Source organism: Podarcis liolepis (assembly GCF_965112155.1).
Source record: "Podarcis liolepis genome assembly, chromosome: 11".
Taxonomy (NCBI): Eukaryota; Metazoa; Chordata; class Lepidosauria; order Squamata; family Lacertidae; genus Podarcis; species Podarcis liolepis.
In genome coordinates, this window is record NC_139565.1 from 51221292 (window position 1) to 51240582 (window position 19291).

Genomic DNA, 19291 nt, shown 5'->3' on the forward strand with positions numbered 1-19291 from the left:
GTATTGTTTTGGGGAACAACGGGCAGGTGTGGGGGACTCCCTGGTCCTGCATGGGACAACTGTGCCCCTGAAGGACCAGGTGGGCAGCCTGGGAGTCATTTTGGACTCACAGCTGTCCATGGAGGCGCAGGTCACTTCTTCACGCAGGCTGAGACCCTACCTGCCCGCGGACTGTCTCGCCAGAGTGGTGCATGCTCTGGTTATCTCCTGCTTGGACTACTGCAATGCGCTCTACGTGGGGCTACCTTTGAAGGTGACCTGGAAACTACAACTAATCCAGAATGCAGCAGCTAGACTGGTGACTGGGGGCGGCCGCCGAGACCACATAACACCGGTTTTGAAAGACCTACATTGGCTCCCAGTACGTTTCCGAGCACAATTCAAAGTGTTGGTGCTGACCTTTAAAGCCCTAAACAGCCTCGGCCCAGTGTACCTGAAGGAGTGTCTCCACCCCCATAGTTCTGCCCGGACACTGAGGTCCAGCGCCGAGGACCTTCTGGCAGTTCCCTCACTGCAAGAAGTGAGGTTACAGGGAACCAGGCAAAGGGCCTTCTCGGTAGTGGTGCCTACCCTGTGGAACGCCCTCCCACCAGATGTCAAGGAAATGAACAACTCTCTGACTTTTAAAAGACATCTGAAGGTGGCCCTGTTTAGGGAAGTTTTTATTGTTTAATGCTGTATTGTGTTTTTAATATTCAGTTGGAAGCCGCCCAGAGTAGCTGGGGAAACCCAGCCAAATGGGCAGGTTATAATTATAATTATAATTATAATTATAATTATAATTATAATTATAATTATAATTATAATTATAATTATAATTATAATTATAATTATTATTATTATTCAACCTTTGGGTCCCCAGTTGTTGTTTTTTTGGGGGGGCCTACAACTCCCAACATTCTCAGCTAGCTTAGCCAGTATTCAAGATGATGGGGGCTGCAGTTCAACAGCATCTGGGGACCGGAGGTTGAATAACACTGCTTCACGATGGGAGTCCTCAACCTGAAGAGCTATTCAGGTCTGGTTTAAAGATAGATAATGATAAGAAAGAAGAGAAGGAGCCTTGAAGCTAACCATCAACAGTGACAGATAGGTAGCCGTGTTGGTCTGCCATAGTCAAAATAAAAAAATTCCTTCCAGTAGCACCTTAAAGACCAACTAAGTTAGTTCTTGGTATGAGCTTTCGTGTGCATGCACACTTCTTCAGATACGGTATATGATCAGATACAGATATGGTATCTGAAGAAGTGTGCATGCACACGAAAGCTCATACCAAGAACTAACTTAGTTGGTCTTTAAGGTGCTACTGGAAGGAATTTTTTTTACATCAACAGTGAGTACCTGGACAGCAGACAGATCTGGCAGACAGGTCAACTGGTCACAGTCTTTCCCACAACAATACTATATTTCTAATTAAATTATAGTCACTGGGTTGTGTTTAACTAAGTTTGTCTCAGAGTAAACCCACTGAAATTAATGAGGACTAAGCTAGGTCCATTGATTTTAACAGGTCTACTCTGAGTAACGTTCAGCTGACGACCACCAATTATTTCTAAAATTGCATCTAAATTAGCATATACAAAGTATATGCAAATCTGCACCCTCCGTTTCCTCCACTTTTTCCCCCTGGGTGTGTATGTGTGTGCTGCACTTCCACTTTCCCGGCGATGTGCCTAGAATGGGCACAAGCTTCCAACGAAGACATTGGGCATTCGCAAACTGGGCTCTAAAGCCTTTCCAATCTAGGATTCATCTGCAAAAGTGAATTAGTTTTAGGATGTCTAGTGGATTAAACCAATCAACCCTTTTCCTGTGGATTAATTCTGAAATGTGTGTGTGTGTGTGTGTGTGTCCACTTATCATCAAAATTAAACATACGGCTAGCACAGGTTTAATTAACTAAGTAACACTTAAATTTATGGAATTTGCTACCAGAGGATGTGCTGATGGCCAGTAGCTTTACACAGATTTAGAAGAGGATTAGAGGGATCTATCATTAGGCACGAAGGCTATCTGGAACCTCTGTTTTTTAGGGGCAGCACAACACTAAACACCACTCCATGTGGGGCACCAGTGGGAGACGGCTAAGGTCTTCAGACCGTACTCATTGGCTTTTTGAAGACATCTGCTTACTTGTCCACCTGTGGGAAGCAGGATGGTGGGCTAGAGATGGACCTTTCATCTGATGTTGCAGGGCTCTTACATCACCATCATAATTTATATATCGCCCTATATCCGCAGGTTTCAGGGCGGGTACAACTATGACACTAATAAATCCTTCTCTCTTGAGTGTTAATTTCCATATGATAGAGGTGTATGACTGCACACTGTTTCTCACAGCCTGTAGGAGCTTCAGATGCTGTAATGCAGTCTGGGGAACTGCTGGCTCTGCAGATGGAAACCACAACTCCCATCACCACTTGCCATTGCTGGGGCTGATGGGAGTTGCAGTTCACCAACGTCTGGGGAGCCAAAGCTTCTCCATACTTCTGGTAATGGCACAGCAGTGAGAGCATTGGATGGGTTCCACTGCACTTCCATCCTCGCTACTTTGCTGCTCCTCTTCTCAGTAACTGGCAGTGATGCACAGCAATGGGAAGCCAGATCAACCAAGAAGTCCCTCCCACCACACCGCTACGGCTTGCAAAGTGCTTACGTACTTTGCTGGCATAACTTTATTAATTATAGCAAAGGGACAGAAAATGTCATTCCTGGGTTCCTCCAGAGTATAGTATTTGGAAGCCACTAGTTTAGTTGACAGTATTAAGGGATTCTTTGGGATGGGAATCCAAGGGGAGAATTAGAGCTTTGTTTATCCATAGTCCTATGAAGGCATGTGGTTTTGGAATCACAAGTATCGCCTTTGTGTGGTTTTAGTTTTGTTTTAAATGTATTTGCTGTTTTGTGTTTTTAACAGTTTTTAATTACAGTGGTACCTCCGTTCTCAAACTTAATCCGTTCCGGAAGTCTGTTCCAAAACCAAGGTATGCTTTTCCATAGAAAGCAATGCAAAACAAATTAATCCATTCCAGACTTTTAAAAACAACCCCTAAAACAGCTATTTAACATGAATTTTACTATCTAACGAGACCAATGATCCATAAAATGAAAGCAATATTCAATGTACTGTACTATAAAATAAGTAAGACAGTACTGTAGATGTTAAAAATTAACATTTATTTTTTCTTCTTCCCTGCACTGATGATAGTCATTGTTTGGATGGGGGGCTTTTATCCATTTCTGCAGTTACACAATCAATCAATCAATCTATCTATCTATCAATCAGTAGCTGAACTGGGTTCCACACAGTCACAAAAACAAATCAACCAAAAAAGCCTCAAAAACAAAAACACAAAATAAATAGTAAAAACAAAAGCGCCAAACTTAATCCGTTCCGGAAGTCCGTTTGACTTCTGAAATGTTCAAAAACCAAGTTGCAACTTCTGATTGGTGCAGGCACCCCGGAAACAATAGCCGACAACTGCATCGGACATTTGCTTCCAAAAATCGTTCGAAAACCAGAACACTTACTTCCATGTTTTCAGAGTTTGAGAACCAAAGCGTTTGAGAACCAAGCTGTTTGAGAACCAAGGTACCACTGTATTATTAGTGTATATCGCACTGACAAAGTTATTAAGGAGACAATTAATAAATTGAAGATGACGACGAGGAGGAACACAATGGAAGAGAAATAAAGTGAATATCATAAATGGATCTGTTATTTGTGGGGATGTGCTTATATTCCATTACTACTTCTAACATTGCTGCTTTAAAGAAAATTGGATGCTTTGTGTAATGTGATATATACACGTGTGTGTATTTTAGTTTTTATTATGGGATATATGCGTGCGTGATTTAATAGAGTGGTATTCAAATAGGGTTTACACAGAGTAGACCCACTGAAATTAATGAGTTCGGCCCATTCATTTCAATGGATCTACTCTGCATAAGACTTATCTGTAAGCTGCTTTGGAGGAATGTGGGCTAGGATTTCTATTTATAAATTAAGATAAATAATTCACCAGTATCAGATACTTTCCATCCTGTGCTAAGAAGCAACAAAAATACTGTCGGTCTGATCCCTTCTTCAAAAACAATGGGCTGGATCCAGACTTTGCCATTCGCAAAGGAAGGCTGCTTCCCACAAAGGAAGGCTAGTGATCCCATTGGCAAAGTGGGAGAAGCAACTTTGGCTGACTTCTCCCCTTGTTGGCAGGAGTGATCTCTAGATCCAACCTAATATCTGTGGACCAGGTGGGTGGGGAACCTTTTTCAGAACCTTCCAGGGGCTACATGAGAGTGACAGAGACAAAAGTGAGTGGAGCAATGTGCACTAGGCTAGTTTGTGTGGGAAGGGTTTTAATGGGTAGGAGAGGATATGTTAATTGCAATTTATCCCTCCAGCTGCCCGCATGTGTGCATTAAACAGAGTTTTTAAATCCCATTATTGGCAGTGAAATTGGAAGCATAGGAACTGGGCTGCAAAGACTCACTTTGTAAGCTGGCTTCCCCCTTCTTAGCCTGCGTAACAACGAACCAGGCAGCAATGTATAAAGTTATGTATAAAAATAAGATTTACTTACTTTATAATCTTGCATTGGTTCACAGAAACAGTAGCAGTAAAAACTATGCAAGCAAAATACTTATATTTACAGTATAACCAATCTCAGGCAAACAGGCACAGGGCAGAGAGAGAGAGAGAGAGAGAGGAACAGGAAGTACTATATGCTCCTTCCTCTCCAGGAGATGATGGGAAATGACATCACACAGAACCCTCTCTACCAACTGCATTTCTATGGTCTGAGTATCTGTCTCTCAGCAATATGCAGTGGTACCTTGATTCTCGAACTTAATCTGTTCTGGGAGTCTGTTCAACTCCTGAAATAGTTCAAAAACCAAGGCACAGCTTCCGATTGGCTGCAGGAGCTTCCTGAACTCAAGCGGAAGCCGCGCCAGACGTTCGGCTTCCGAAAAACATTTGCAAACCAGAACACTTACTTCTGGGTTTGTGGCGTTCGGGAGGCAAGCCATTCGTGAACCAAGGTACCACTGTAGCTCTGTGGACTTAGCCTCTTCTAAAAGATGTCTGTTTAAAAGACATCTGAAGGCAGCCCTGTTTAGGGAAGTTTTTAATATTTAATGCTGTATTGTTTTTAACACTCGATTGGGAGCTACCCAGAGTGGCTGGGGAAACTCAGCCAGATGGGTGGGGTATAAATAATAAATTATTATTATTATTCTTATGCTAACTAGCAAGAATATGTATTTGTTAGGTTTGTCTGCTAATCTCCCACTACATAAACTCACACACCCCTTTTTTCCTCCTCCATATGGGCAGCCACTCCTGCCAACTTAGCAGTTCGAAAGCATGTCAAAGTGGAAGTAGATAAATAGGTACCGCTCCAGTGGGAAGGTAAATGATGTTTCCGTGTGCTGCTCTGGTTTGCCAGAAGCGGCTTAGTCATGCTGGCCACATGACTCAGAAGCTGTATGCTGGCTCCCTCGGCCAATAAAGCGAGATGAGCTCCACAACCCCAGAGTCGGCCACGACTGGATCTAATGGTCAGGGGTCCCTTTACAGGCAGCCAAGAAGCATTGTGAGGGCTTAAGAACATGGTCCAGTCAGGCAAAAACACTAAAGGAGTGTGTGAAGCAGCTTCGGTGAGGGGGTGTGACCTGGGAAGAGTCCTGGAGGCCAGACAGAGAGGTCTGGAGAGCCACATCTTGCCTCTGGGCCTGAGGTTACCTGACTTCTGCTCTAGACCTTATGAAGAAGGTGCTGCAAAGACTCTCTTTCACTGTCTCATATAATGAAAAAGCTTCCAGGATTAGAGACTTTTTTATTTTAAGAAATGCATTTCAGCAAAGAAAGAAAGAAAAAAGGTTTCTTAAAAATTGTGCCCAGTGTAATTGAACGTAATTGAGACTCTGACAACCGACGCTTGTCAACCTCTACTAGACCACAAAGATAATGCATTTTGGTTTGGGACTGCTACCTGATTGCAATACAGTTTATATAAGTCTTTCAAAGGGAAATAAACTGCGAAGGTATCTTATATTATTACCTTGCAGGGGGAAGGAAAGAGCTTTGCAAAGAAACATTACTGCGCATTCCCTGTATCATCAGCACAGAACTCTCAAGTCATCCTTAAATGTCATTAACGATAATGCGCTCAAAGTTTTGAAGTGAGTGCTTCCAGTATCCTCATTTGGCATCTCGAAGCAACATTCAGCTGTCTCCCCTTTGCAGACACACAGCTTCTTAATATTCTATTTGGGGAATCATAAGGTCAATTTGCAAATATTAAAATTTCTCCTAAAGCGAATAAGGCTAATAAAAATACCATTATGGTTTCCATTTACTCATCATCAAGAGAAAACTAAACAACCTGGTCTATTTCATTACTTATTTGCTACTGGCATATGCTGCTCTTCCTCCAAAGATGAATACTACTGAAAACAGCATTCTTCTGTTGAGTTCATCCCATCTTCCCTGGAAAGTTTAACATCTCTTACCCATCTGGTAATGGCATCACGTTGCAATTTGCCCTGCCTCTTCCAGCCACCAACGAAATCATTTATTTACTTATTCCATTTATTGACCACCTTTCATCAGAGACCACAAGGTGGCTTACAACATTCTAAAAACCAAACAGTATCTTCCTATATACATAAAAATGTAAGTCTGTCGTCACGCTGCAGTTTGCATGGCTGCTAATAGGTGGCCATGCTAATTTCAGCAAGATGATAGAATGACAGGCAGATAAGGGAGCAAGCATTGCATGGGGGAAAATGTTCTGTGAAGCACCTTGCCCCTTTAATAATAATATTAATATTAATAATAATAATAATAATAATAATAATAATAATAATAATAATATTTATTTATATCCCGCCCTCCCCAGCCGAAGCCGGGCTCAGAGCGGCTAACAACAATAAAAGTAACACAGCATTCAAAAATCAATTCATTTTAAAATCAATTCAAAATCAAATTCATGGCAACCATTGGGCTAGAGTTCTGTGAGGACTACCAAAGGAGGGGGTCAGACTGTGCCTTGGCCAAAGGCCTGGTGGAACAGCTCTGTCTTGCAGGCCCTGCGGAAAGATGTCAAGTCCCGCAGGGCCCTAGTATCTTGTGACAGAGTGTTCCACCAGATCGGGGCCACAGCCGAAAAAGCCCTGGCTCTGGTTGAGGCCAGCCTAACCTTCCTGTGTCCCGGGACCTCCAAGATGTTTTTGTTTGAAGACCGTAAGGTCCTCCATGGGACATACCAGGAAAGGCGGCCCTGTAGGTACAAGGGTCCTAGGCCGTATAGGGCTTTAAAAACAGCTGGAGCATGATATAATGGAGGCACTTCAGAAACTGCTCTCTAAAGCTGGGGCTTGGAGCAGGCTGTGCGGGGATAGTCAAGGGGGTGGGTCAGGTGTGGGGAAAGTAGGGCTGGCAAAGTGGTTGACAAGCAGAGCATACGCACTCTTATGAGTTGAGAAGGGGTTTGCAGGCTGTACGCCGAGAGCCTTCTAATTCCTTGATCCAGCAAGTTGTAAAACTTAAGCAAGAATTCAAATTTCTGGAATAGCTAGGTTAGCTTCCTGGTGAGTGGTGACAGCCTAGGTAATGGACTATCAAGGGTACAAAGGAAGTGGCTCTATGCCAGACGGCAAATGGGCGGGCCCCCTTCCTCAACTTGCTGATAGTTGGAAAAAGCAAAGGCCAGAGCTTAGTTGTGTGTGTAAGCTAGAAACTGGAGGAAGAAGCAGGCGGAATCCTGTGAGGGAGAGGCATGCCTGATTTCTGCTTGCATCCAAGGCTATGGCTATGGGTGAAACAAGATCCCATTGGGATGTTAAATGCAGTGAACTCCTCCATTGTAGGCTCAGGCTGTATATATGTGTAAATAAACCATGTATCATAAAGACATCACAGTCTCCATTGTCCCTCATTCCAAAGGAAACATAAACCCTGGGTAAGCGCCTGGAATTCTGCACCGTTCAGAGACTGGTGTGGTGTGCAACTGTATGTTCAAATTTTCAAACCAAAACTATTTTCCAAATCGTGATAAGCAGCATAGAAGCCAGTTACACAAACTCATTGCATAGCAATTAGGCTGACCCCAAAGATCAATATTTATACCACCTCCTGCCCTCTAGCTGGCAAGTCTCCTGCTTCATTTAATAATAATAATAATAATAATAATAATAATAATAATAATAATAATAATACCCCGCCCATCTGTCTGGGTTTCCCCAGCCACTCTGGATGGCTTCCAACAAAATACCGTATTTTTCGCTCTATAACACGCACCAGACCATAAGACGCACCTAGTTTTTGGAGGAGGAAAACAAGAAAAAAAATATTCTGAATCTCAGAAGCCAGAACAACAAGAAGGATCGCTGCGCAGCGAAAGCAGCGATCCCTCTTGCTGTTCTGGCTTCTGGGATAGCTGCGCAGCCTGCATTCGCTCCATAAGACGCACACACATTTCCCCTTACTTTTTAGGAGGGAAAAAGTGAGTCTTATAGAGCAAAAAATACGGTATTTAAAATACAATAAAACAACCTATGCACTCCACAGTGATGGTGAAGGTACTCAGGAGCGACTGAGTCAAAGGCTTTGCACATCTTGCCATTCCACAATCTAGGCGCAGAGCCTTTCCCCTGAAAAGCACTTATGTTTGCAACACATTGGGGAATCTGGAAACCAGCTTGTTGGTAAGTTTCCCTTGCGTATACCGGCTTTGCCTTCCTACTGGCATCTCACTTAGGCAGATCTCACTTTGCTCTGTTCTGATGGCCCTCAGAGCAACCTACAGACTTGCTGGCCTGAAATGTTTAAAGCTTAATAAGATCTAGAACTTGCTTATCTGACAGAAAATTGCCTTGGATTTGCCAGCGCGACAGTATATATAGAAAGTTGAAGAAAGGTTCCATGGAAATAACGCAGCATATTCTTGACCCCATTGACAAGAAGAGTCTGCAATCAAATTGAAACTGAATAGACTCTTGCCCACTTAATGAAATTTCGTATTGTGCCTTGTACATTGCCTGCCTTACAAAGGTACGTCAAAACGGAAGCCGAGCTGATGACACTCCAAACCCAAAGCTGTTGTGCTTCCTTTTGCCATCCCTATTTTAAAAGCTATGTAATCCAACTTCTAGCCTCTTCTCCCTGCAGGATCAAATAAACTATAATCCAATCAACAGTCAACATACCTACATTGACCTCAGAGCACCGTGCCTTATTCCATCTTATTTTATTTTACTTGATGCTAGATGTCCACTCCCATAGAAGAAAGCTCTTGGATTTGAAAGCATGCAACACGTTTGAACAGCCTGTTGGTTGAGTAAATTATGTGATTCCAGGTTATTCTATGTTGCTTGCTGGGCTCATGCAGTTGTAAGCGCCGGATCCCTCTGAAACAAGGTTAAGGGATCAATAGCGAGCTGTAACGCTGCAGATATTTCCTGCAGCCCCCTTTTCAGTCTGCACAAATCCTCCCCTCTTGCCTTAACCAGTTAAGAAATCCATCTGCAGCAACTGTGAACAAAGTCCTGTTAACCATAATTTGGTTACTGGTGTGGCGTTTGCCCGTGTGTGACATCATACTGGGTTCATAAGGAAAGGGTTAACTAATTGTAAAATGACTAACCAATGGGAACCCAAGGGGAGGAGTTAAGAGTTAGGGTGTTTGAGAAGTCAGTCTGGAGTTAGAAGAGACAGAGAGGGTAAGTCTGTGGGTTGGGCTAGTCTGATGTGAGAGAGTGAGAGAATTTGTTAAGAGGAGTCAGTCAAACAGTTGAAACAATCAATCAGAAGGTATTAGGAAGGTATAGAAACTAAAGTTAATAAACTGACAGGAATATTATCTGAGAAACCATAAACTTTTTAATGTTTGTAAAATAAACTTGTTTATTTGGTTCAATTTTAACAGCTGTCTGGACTCAGTGTTTTACCCAAGAGTAACGGGTTGGTGGCAGCGGGGAAGCGAGCACAGTGGTGGAACAGGGATCAATAGACCGTTAAACGTTCAGGGACCCTGTGTGATCGCCACACTGGTTACACTGGAAATCTGGTTTGGCATTAACTGGGGTTAAGGTCGGTGCCAATGTAATTCTTAATAGAGCAATGCTACAGAGAAGTGGGTAGGAGGAAGAGTCCTTGGTAGACCCTTACTAAACCCTGCTGGGCTTGTGTTGGCCATACTGGAAGGTTTCCCCCTCTGCCCTTCAATCCACTGGTTTCCAGGGGAGGGAAAATAACTGTGCCTGCTCCAGGACTGGCACAGTTTGTCTCCCTTGTTGGGGGCATGTCAAGGGAACAGGAGGGCTTGGGATCCTGTGGATCCGAGGCCTCTTCTGATCCACCCCTGATATACCCATGAGACACACCCCTTTTCAGCCCCTCACAACAAAACTTTCCACAGTTGCAATAAAGACGGCTTTGAGGGCAGGTCTTCTTTGCCCAAAGATCTCCACACTTTCTACCCTGACAGAGGGTGGTCCAGGGGATCCACCCATCCACCGGCTACTCCAGGAAAGAGACTTTTTCACATAACGTAAGCTAGTTAAGATATGGGGTTTTCTCCCACAAGATGCACTGATGAAACACCGTCTTGCTTGCAGGCTTTTATCAGGAGAAGGTCAGCAACAAAACACCTGGCGTCAGTGAAGTTAACTCTTTATTCAAAAAAACCAAAAATAGTGCATGCCTAGTGGTCACAGGAACTCTTCCCAGTAGGTCTTGCCCCAAAGAGGCAGTTGTGAGGACTGAATGTCCCACTGTTCTCTAAGGATCCTCTCTTGGTTCCTTCTCCAGCAACCTGAGGTGCCTTCACCTTGTCTCTCTTTGCTCTGCCCTCTTCATCCCTCTGTATGTTCTGGGAGACCAGTGGGGAGAGGAACTGGTCACAACAGGAGGGGGAGAGTCCCTGGCGTCTTCAGCAGCCTGCCCCCACTCCTCTCCAGCCTCCACTTCTGCCTCTGATTCTGGACTGCTCTCTGCCCCAGCTTCTTCCTGCTCACTAAACCCTGTTGCCTCTTCAGCTTCCGACACCTCCCCCTGCCAGCCTCCTCCCTCTTCTTCCTCTGACCACTCATCATCGCCCCAACACTGATCCCCTGGCTCTGAGTCCTCTTCCCTGGGGGGTTCCTTGGGGGAGTTCCCCAGCTAGTGCCTCCTACCACTCCTCTGTATCCACCAACCCATCTATAGCCATCTGGATGGATACTGTGAGAATAGGATGCTAGACAAGATGGGCATTTGGCCTGATCCTGCAGAGCTTTTCTTATGTTCCTACATAGGAGTTGGGAGGAGGAAGCATGCAGCTTTGTATACACACACACACACACACACACACACACACACACACACACGTATATTGCCCTTCAATCATATTTCCAAGATTATTTCCAAGAATGAATAAAACAAAATATAACTGCAAACATAACATCATAAATTGATCTCATAGCTGCCCCCCCAATTACTTAACTGTGGATTAAGCCTACATTCTGCCTGCACTGGCCCATTCAGTTGGTCCAATATATTTGTAGTTTTTGGGGGGTTTTTTAACACTGCAGCACAGCTGTATCATCCCAGTCTATATTTCAGACAGAACAGGTAGCTATTAGACAACAGTGCCCGCTTTGGTAAAACTCGGAACAAACTTGGAACAAAACTAATAAAAGACAGGAGGAATAAAGAGCATTTTCATTATTTTGTTTTTTCATGCAATAACCGGTTGTGTGCTCTTGGCATAGAGGAAAGATGGTTTAGATAGGATCACAAGAAGCTGCCTTATACAGAGTCAGACCATTGGCATATCTAGCTCAGTATTGTCTACAATGACTGGCAGTAGCTCTCCAGGATTTAGACAGAGGTATTTCCTAGCCTGGATATGCCAGGGATTGAACCTTGAGACCTTCTGCATGGAGAGCAGATGCTCTACAACGGAGCAAGGTCATTCCCAATAATGTGAGGGCTCTGCCTGCTAAGAATTCTGAAGGTTCCTGGGCCAAAAGATAAGAGAAAGTTGGGGTGGAGACCCATTTCATATATATTGGAAAGGAGAAGCACCTGGATACCTTTCTTCATCAATGGTTATCTCCTCTGCCCTCTCTCCTTTTAACCCCTCTAAGCTCCTTGGGGAAATTAGTGGACAGAGAGAAATAAGGAGAGGCAAACTATGAATGGATATAGCAATGTGGGTTTTTGCAAAAATTTAATATGGGAAAACGTTTCTGGAAATGTTTCCTGTGGATATTAAGCTAACTTGCACAGGGTAATTTGTACCTGACAGTTTTCTGATGTGCGAGCAAGTGATTTAATTTAGGATGTTATCCCCCCCCCCAATTTAGTAAACAAAGCCCCCACCCTCAAAAAAGTACCCCATGTTAATTTTTGTCCCAATTCCCCACAAAAATTTGAAGGGAAGAAATAAGGCACGGCTTAAATTATGTATTATTTGAATACTTGTAAAAATTGCAAAGACAAGATCATGTGCTTCTCTTACATCATTTAAAACTAAGGGACCAACCCGAAGTTATTGAAAACTGTTGACGCACTAATAAATGTTAGAAACCCAAAGAACTGCGCACGATATACGCTGACTCACATACTCGCTGGGGATAATCACCGGGCAAATATTAATTACATCTTTGAAACTGCCGAGCTTGCTTAATATTCTATTCGCATCTGGAATCGATTCATTGATACTAATGAATTTCGGGAAGGGAAAATTTCCCACAGAAAAAGAAAGCCCTGGGAAATTTTATACCCCACATCGCTGGATGGAGAAAGCAGTCAGATCCTGCAGTGCGCAATTGATTTCTATCCTCCTTCAACTTTCTTTGTTGACTTCAGAATTCTCAGCAAGCACAGTTTTGTTGTGGTCTCACATTGAGAGTGTAACGGGGGTCAGAGTGACAAGAAGATGGCATGGTGGGGAGTTGGTGCTTACCTGACCTCCTGGCAGGTGAGTTGTCGCTGCTTACTGGGAGGGCTGGGGTGAGGCTGCGACAAACCTGGTGCAATGCAAACGCCCTGGCTGTGCCAATCTGATGCACCTGCTGGCGTGTATGTACCAGCTGCCCTTTCTGCAGCCATGGCACTCTCCCTCCCAGCAAGCGGTATAAACTCATTTGCTGGGACTGGAGGTCAGGTAAGCACCTCTTCACCACCACGCTACCTGCCACTGGAGCCAGGATTGCCAGGAGGCCATGGAGGTGAGAAAGAAGTAGAATACAACTTTCACATACTGATCAGAAACAAGTCACATCTTCAGTGACAGGTCTGTGGTAAAAACATGCCTTCTCAAAATAGGAAGGGCTTAGTGTTTATTGGTATAACCACTGTTTTCAAACATTTGGGAAAAGCAGAAGTTCTGATTTTGAACACAGAAGCCCATCTCAAAGCACTGCTCGTTCATTCATAGATCACTGTTATGGCTGGTTGATCTTTAAAACTCCCAAGAGCGCACACTACCTGTTGCCAAATAATTAGTTAAATAACAACTGCGATTGCTTTGTTTTTTTAAAGAAACATGACAACATGCTTTTGGCTTGATGGCTTAGGTTTGTCTCGTTCTCACTCACCTTTGCTGCAAAAATGCCGTTCTGTTGAATGTCCATTTGGGAGCCTTATCCTGCAACTCATGGTTCAAGGCGTTTGGATTGGGTACAAAGGAAGGGTCAAGGAACTTCAGTGCAAACTGGGACCTGAAAGGGATCACATATCCACACCGTCAGTGAATTCACTCAAAGCATGAAGGAGTAAATTAACTATTCTATTACAGTCTAGAATGAAGTGCAAACCAGTCTTCAAGGACACCCCACCATCAAATAGACAAGATATGTTCTGTGACACATTACACTTGGAATCTAAACATGCTCGGTTGTACGTATCTCACCAAATCCCAGTCCAGATGAGAACCTGGAGAAAGGGCAAGTTGTTCATTCTCCCTGACATGCTATTCATACGTGTGCTGGGAGACGCTTCCCCCACAGGAAGAGGGTTCGAAAGCATTGCTGCTGTTGCCCAAAATGATGGATCTATTAGATCCTGCTACATATGTAATCTTGCACTTAATATGTTGTGGGGAGGAAAATATGCTATGGAATGCTACAGGCAAGCTAGAGACCTGAAACTATGCTTGCTACCACTTTTAATCATCTTCCTTTAGACTCTTTTTGGCCTTCTCCTTGTCCCCAGGAATTCATGTGCTTCATGCTCTCCTATTTCTCTACTGCTTCTTCTGCCCCACCTATTATTATTATTATTATTATTATTATTATTATTATTATTATTATTTGCCTTCAAAACAATCTCAAGCTGATGCACATGAAAGATAATTAAAAAGTGAAAAACAGCAAATGCATCTAAAAAGAAACTAAAACCAAACAAAATAAAGGCCCATTTATCCAGCTGGAAAAGCCTGTCAGAACAAAAAGGTCTCCGGCTGTTTCCGGAAAGTGGTTGTCTGTCATATCATGGCAGCAAATGCTATTCCACAGAAGAGAGGAAGCCACATGCAAAAAGCCCTACTCCACAGAATCACAGAATCACAGAACTGTAGAGTTGGAAGGGACCCTGAGGATCATCTAGTCCAACCCCCTGCAATGCAGGAATGTGCATCTGGTCCATACAGGGATTGAACCCGGGAACTGCAGAGCAGATTTCTGAGATCTTTAGAACCTGTAAGAGAAACTCCCCTGCAGACTGGCCCTTCTTCCTCTCTGTACTTTTGCTAAGTTTTTAACTTTTTGTAAGTACAGTTGTAATCCACCCCCCCCCAAATTTTCTGTTTATCTTTTGCAAACCATTGTGAGGTGGCTTTTTCTACACTCAGGCAGTGTATAAATTTTATGGAATTAAAAAGAGAGGGGGGGGATCCATTGATGAAAATGCTTGGAACCTGTGTGTAGATCATTCTTTGTGTGTTCTCACCTGAACATACTTTAGGGAGCTACCTCATACTAAGCCAGACCACTGGTCTATCTAACTCAGTATTATCTACGCTGATTGACTGTTGCTTTCCAGGGTTGTTCAGATGGAAGTATCTTCCATTCTCTACTTGGAGAAGCCAGGGATTTAACAAAGCAGCTACTCTACCAATGAGCTAGAGTCCTTCCTAAGCATTTTGCTGCATGCATACAGGGAGTCATAGAATTGAAAGGGACCCTAAGGGTCATCTAGGCCAACCCCCTGCAATGCAGGAATCTCAACATGCAGTCCCCCACCCAATTTGAAACCATACCGGACCCTGCTTAGCTTTGCAAATGTGCCAGTGTGTACATTCTTCTCACCTGATGGGCTGTACATCATACTTTCTATCTACATGTGACTAGAACAAATGTAACATGTAAAGAATGGGTGAGGAGCCTATAGTGCCCTCCAGATTTGGTTGGACATCAGCTCCCATCACTCATGCTAGCTGGGGCTAATGGGAGTTGGAATCTAACAGCAGATTCTCAATCCCTGATGTAAAGCATCTTTTAGGCTGCAACTCTAAACAACAGTAAGTCCCACTGAACTCAGGAAGACTTAACTCTGAGAAGACATGTATCTGATTTTGCTGCTAGCCTCTAATTTTCCCCAATACTTCAAATTTTCTAATGATTAAAAGCCAGCCTACACATTAGTCTAGACAGCAGACGATGCCACCAGAAGCAGCCTCAGCATTATGGTTACATAACACTATATTTATTAAAGTGGCAGCATGGAGAAGACAACATGCAAAAGCCATTGCAAGTAGGACCCATGCATAGAATATAGATTAAGGTATCCAGCTGCCTTTTACTGAGTCGAAACCTCTGGGCCATTTAGCCCAGTTCTGCTTCCTCTGGTAGGCAGCACCTACGCACAAAAGTAGAAAACAAACAGAATGGTCCGCCCTTTCAAATGTTGTGATCTGAGAGTTCTCCTTAATTAGAAGCAGAGGGTGGACGGGCACCGAACAGGGACGCTGCAGGATTTCCTGCATCAGCACGAGGTCGGACTAGATGGCATTTGAGGTCCCTTCCAAACGCTGATTTTGACCCCCCTCCCCCCATTCTGAACAGCCAGAGCCGTTAGCACCTGGGCGGTTCATTAGTGAAGCGTAAGCTTGGAAGGGAGTGAAGGCTCAGGGGCGCAGAACGGGAGCGGATGCAAATTCAGCACCGTGGACAGCGACCTCCGAAAGATACAACCTCGGAGCCTCAAGTTCCCATTCACTTTTAAAACTCTTCTTACTCTGAGAGGGAGGAGGCCATTTCAAGCAACGCCCCCCCCCCCACCAAAAGCATTTGTGTGGGCGCTGGGAAGGGGCTTATTTTTTGCAAAGAGCCAATGCAACGCCACGTCTGCACAGCGTGGGGCATTTCCCGGCCTCTGGACCAGCAGAGGAGGAGGAGGAAGACCCAGCGAATCGTCTCCACGACTTCCGCCTCACGCCTGCCTGGAAAATCCACCTTCCTCCTGCAATTCCCCTCCCCTAATTCTCCGGGCCCGATCTCTGCGCGCAGAGAGGAGGGTGCCTCTAATCTGCCGGCGCTAAAATGGGGAGTCAATCTGCCCTTCTTTGGGATGGTGGGGAGCGCAGCGCTTCCAAGCAGATTTTTTTTTTAAAAAAATGCATTTTAAAATAAAATTAAGAAAGCCACAATCACACAAAGGACTCCCCTCCCCGCTTCCATCACCAGACCTGCGGGGCAGCGCAGAACACGGGGTGGGGATGGGGGAAGACAAGGAATGGTGGAAGGGAGCGATCGGAGACCCTTCCTAGCCCCCCTGCGCGTTTAAAGAGCGTTTGTGCATCTGTCAACCCGCCCCCAAAACGGTGGGGAAGCCGCGCCGATGTCTTCCCCCATCCCCAGCCGGGGAAAGAGGGCGCCTGCGCCATCAGCTCGCCCCATGATGGAATATACATGAACCGGGCAGGGAGCCACCATGATTCTCGTCAGAGACCCGCATCATATTTTATCTATATCTATAGGAGCCGGGGGTTCCTCACCTCCCACCTTCCTCTGGCCACTGAGGCAACCCCCCCCCACCTCGGAACGATCTGATCGATTTTTAAAAGGGAGGGGTGGGGGCTTGGTTTACTGCTGGCACAAAAAGCGAAGAGGTGGGGAATGCGGGTGTCCCGGAGCGTTGATCCAATAATGATCATAATAATAGTAATATCTGCCCCCCCCCCCCGCGCAACACACACCCTTCCCTCCTCTATCCCTTCCTCTCCAGCATGCATACCCTCTCCACCCAGCTCATTTGCTCTTTTCTCCCCTGGAAGATGATATATGTACATTTAAATATATACATATATGTATTTCAAGCACTCACCTAAATCCAGTGTGGAACATGTACATTCGTGGCACTCCCGTGTTGGCGTATTTGGGAGTGGTGAAGATATTGTCTTTTTTCAGAGACACGTAGCTGATGAAGGACAAAATCAGCAGAGCTACGCTGAGCATCACCAGACCCAGAACACTAACCACCCGGACCATCTTGCAGCTTCTCATGCCTGGGGGCGGAGAAGGTGGAGGGGGGGTGGTGAAAGAGAGAACACACACACACACACACCCCACACACACGGAGCTGAAAGAGCTACATTGGAGTTAACACACTCAGAAATCAGGGATGGAGCTTGTATGTGTGTGGGGGGTGGGGGGAGAGCGGTGTGGCTAAGGAGCGGGGGAGGGAAAACATACACAAAACACTCCAAAGGATTAATTCAAAGCACACGCGCACACAGGGGAGCTAAGCGCGGAGAGGATGAAGAATTAAAAAATAATAATACAAAAAAAATGGAGGGTATGAGCTCTGCAGCGTTGTAATGGCAGCGGATGGGGGTGGGTTAAAAAAAAAAAAGATCCTGCCGGAAATTATGGAAAGCTGCCTGATCCTGCCTGCTTCCTTTGTGCAGGAAGCTGTGGATCCTATTGCCTTAAATAGGTGTCCCATTCAAAAGCACTCAGGGGGTGGCAAACACACACCACCCTGGAATATTCTGGAGATTTGCTCTCTGAACATAAGGAAAACGCCTTGCATTGAGTTGAACCATCCCAGTTCAGTTCGGTATGGTCTACTCTACCCAGTGTTTCAGACAGGGGTTTCCCAGGCCTGCCTGGAGAGAGGGGACTGGATTTGGGAACTTGTGCATGCTAGCTAGGCGTTGTATCACTGAATTGCGGTTCTGGGTCTGATTGAGACGGGATAGCACCTGTTTTCCTGCCCAAATGCCATCGGTACAATAGAAGATGCTCCAGACTGCCTTAAAAACATCACTGCCTACAGACGGACATGAGTTGGTGGTTTGGAGCTGGTACAGCAGAGAACTTTGTGGCGAGCAAAGCCTTTGGGAGGCGGTTTGGAGCTGAGACAACCAAGAGCTTTGTGGTCAGTGTGCACAGCTCTCCAGCTCTGGGCCTGTATCCCAGAACACACATGGGGCAGCTGTGAAAATGAGTGGACACTTTCAGGTACAGTATGCAGTGGCAAGGCTTAGCACAGGAACGAGGAAGCCAGGGCTCGCCAGATGTTGCTGGACTACAACTCCCATCATCCCTGACATTTGCGGTGCTGCCTGGGGCTGATGGGAATTGGGAGTCCAACAACATCTGGAAGGCCACAGGGGGTTGGACCTGATGGCTTTGGGTCCCTTCCAACTCTAAGTTTCTATGATTCAGGTGTTGTATATTTTTATTTTTTTTAAGAGCATGTTATCAAGGGAAGTGCAGGTGATGCTTCATTTTTATTTTATTTTAAAGAGAGCTGTCAAGAGTTTCCCCCAATATGAGACCCGTGCCATCTACCTTGAAAGGAAAACCAGGAAGGATACCCAACTCTGGTTATTGGCAACTCACTGAGTCCAAGCCAAGGGCATGTAAAGCCCTAAACAATTTGGGACCCAAGTACCAAAACCCAGCCAGATGGGCGGGGTAGAAATGATAAATAATAATAATAATAATTAGCATGGCAGGGCATTCTCTGTGTTGGCACCCCACTTATGGAACTTCCCCCCCAGGTGAAATTTGGTTCAGCCCTGCAGAAATATTTACCAGTAAGTGAAGGTGAAAGACCTTTTAAACTGGTTTATGTGTTTGGATTACAAGTGGAACTGATTTTTTTTGCAATATTATTATAGATATTTGTTGCTCCTTAAAGAGCTGGTATGTGAAGTTGCTGGTATTCTAAAAAAAAATATGTAACAATAGAACATGTGGACCCCCAGTGAAGCTGAATGTTGCAAGATTCAGAAAAGTTTTTTTTAAAAAATAATACCTCTTCATGCATTGCATAGTTTTGTATGTATTG

At 44.7% G+C, this 19291-nt stretch overlaps 1 protein-coding gene across 1 annotated transcript in view; it reads right to left on the reverse strand.

The window, feature by feature from the left end:
• Nucleotides 1-19291, reverse strand: part of ST8SIA3 (ST8 alpha-N-acetyl-neuraminide alpha-2,8-sialyltransferase 3) — a 44216-nt gene that overhangs the window by 13522 nt on the left and 11403 nt on the right. Inside the window, exons 2-3 of the mRNA XM_083466162.1 lie at nt 17318-17498; nt 13591-13713 (exon numbers count right to left, since the gene is read on the reverse strand). Of these exons, the coding sequence (XP_083322288.1) occupies nt 13591-13713; nt 17318-17498 (304 nt within the window). The remainder of the gene's footprint in view (nt 1-13590; nt 13714-17317; nt 17499-19291) is intronic.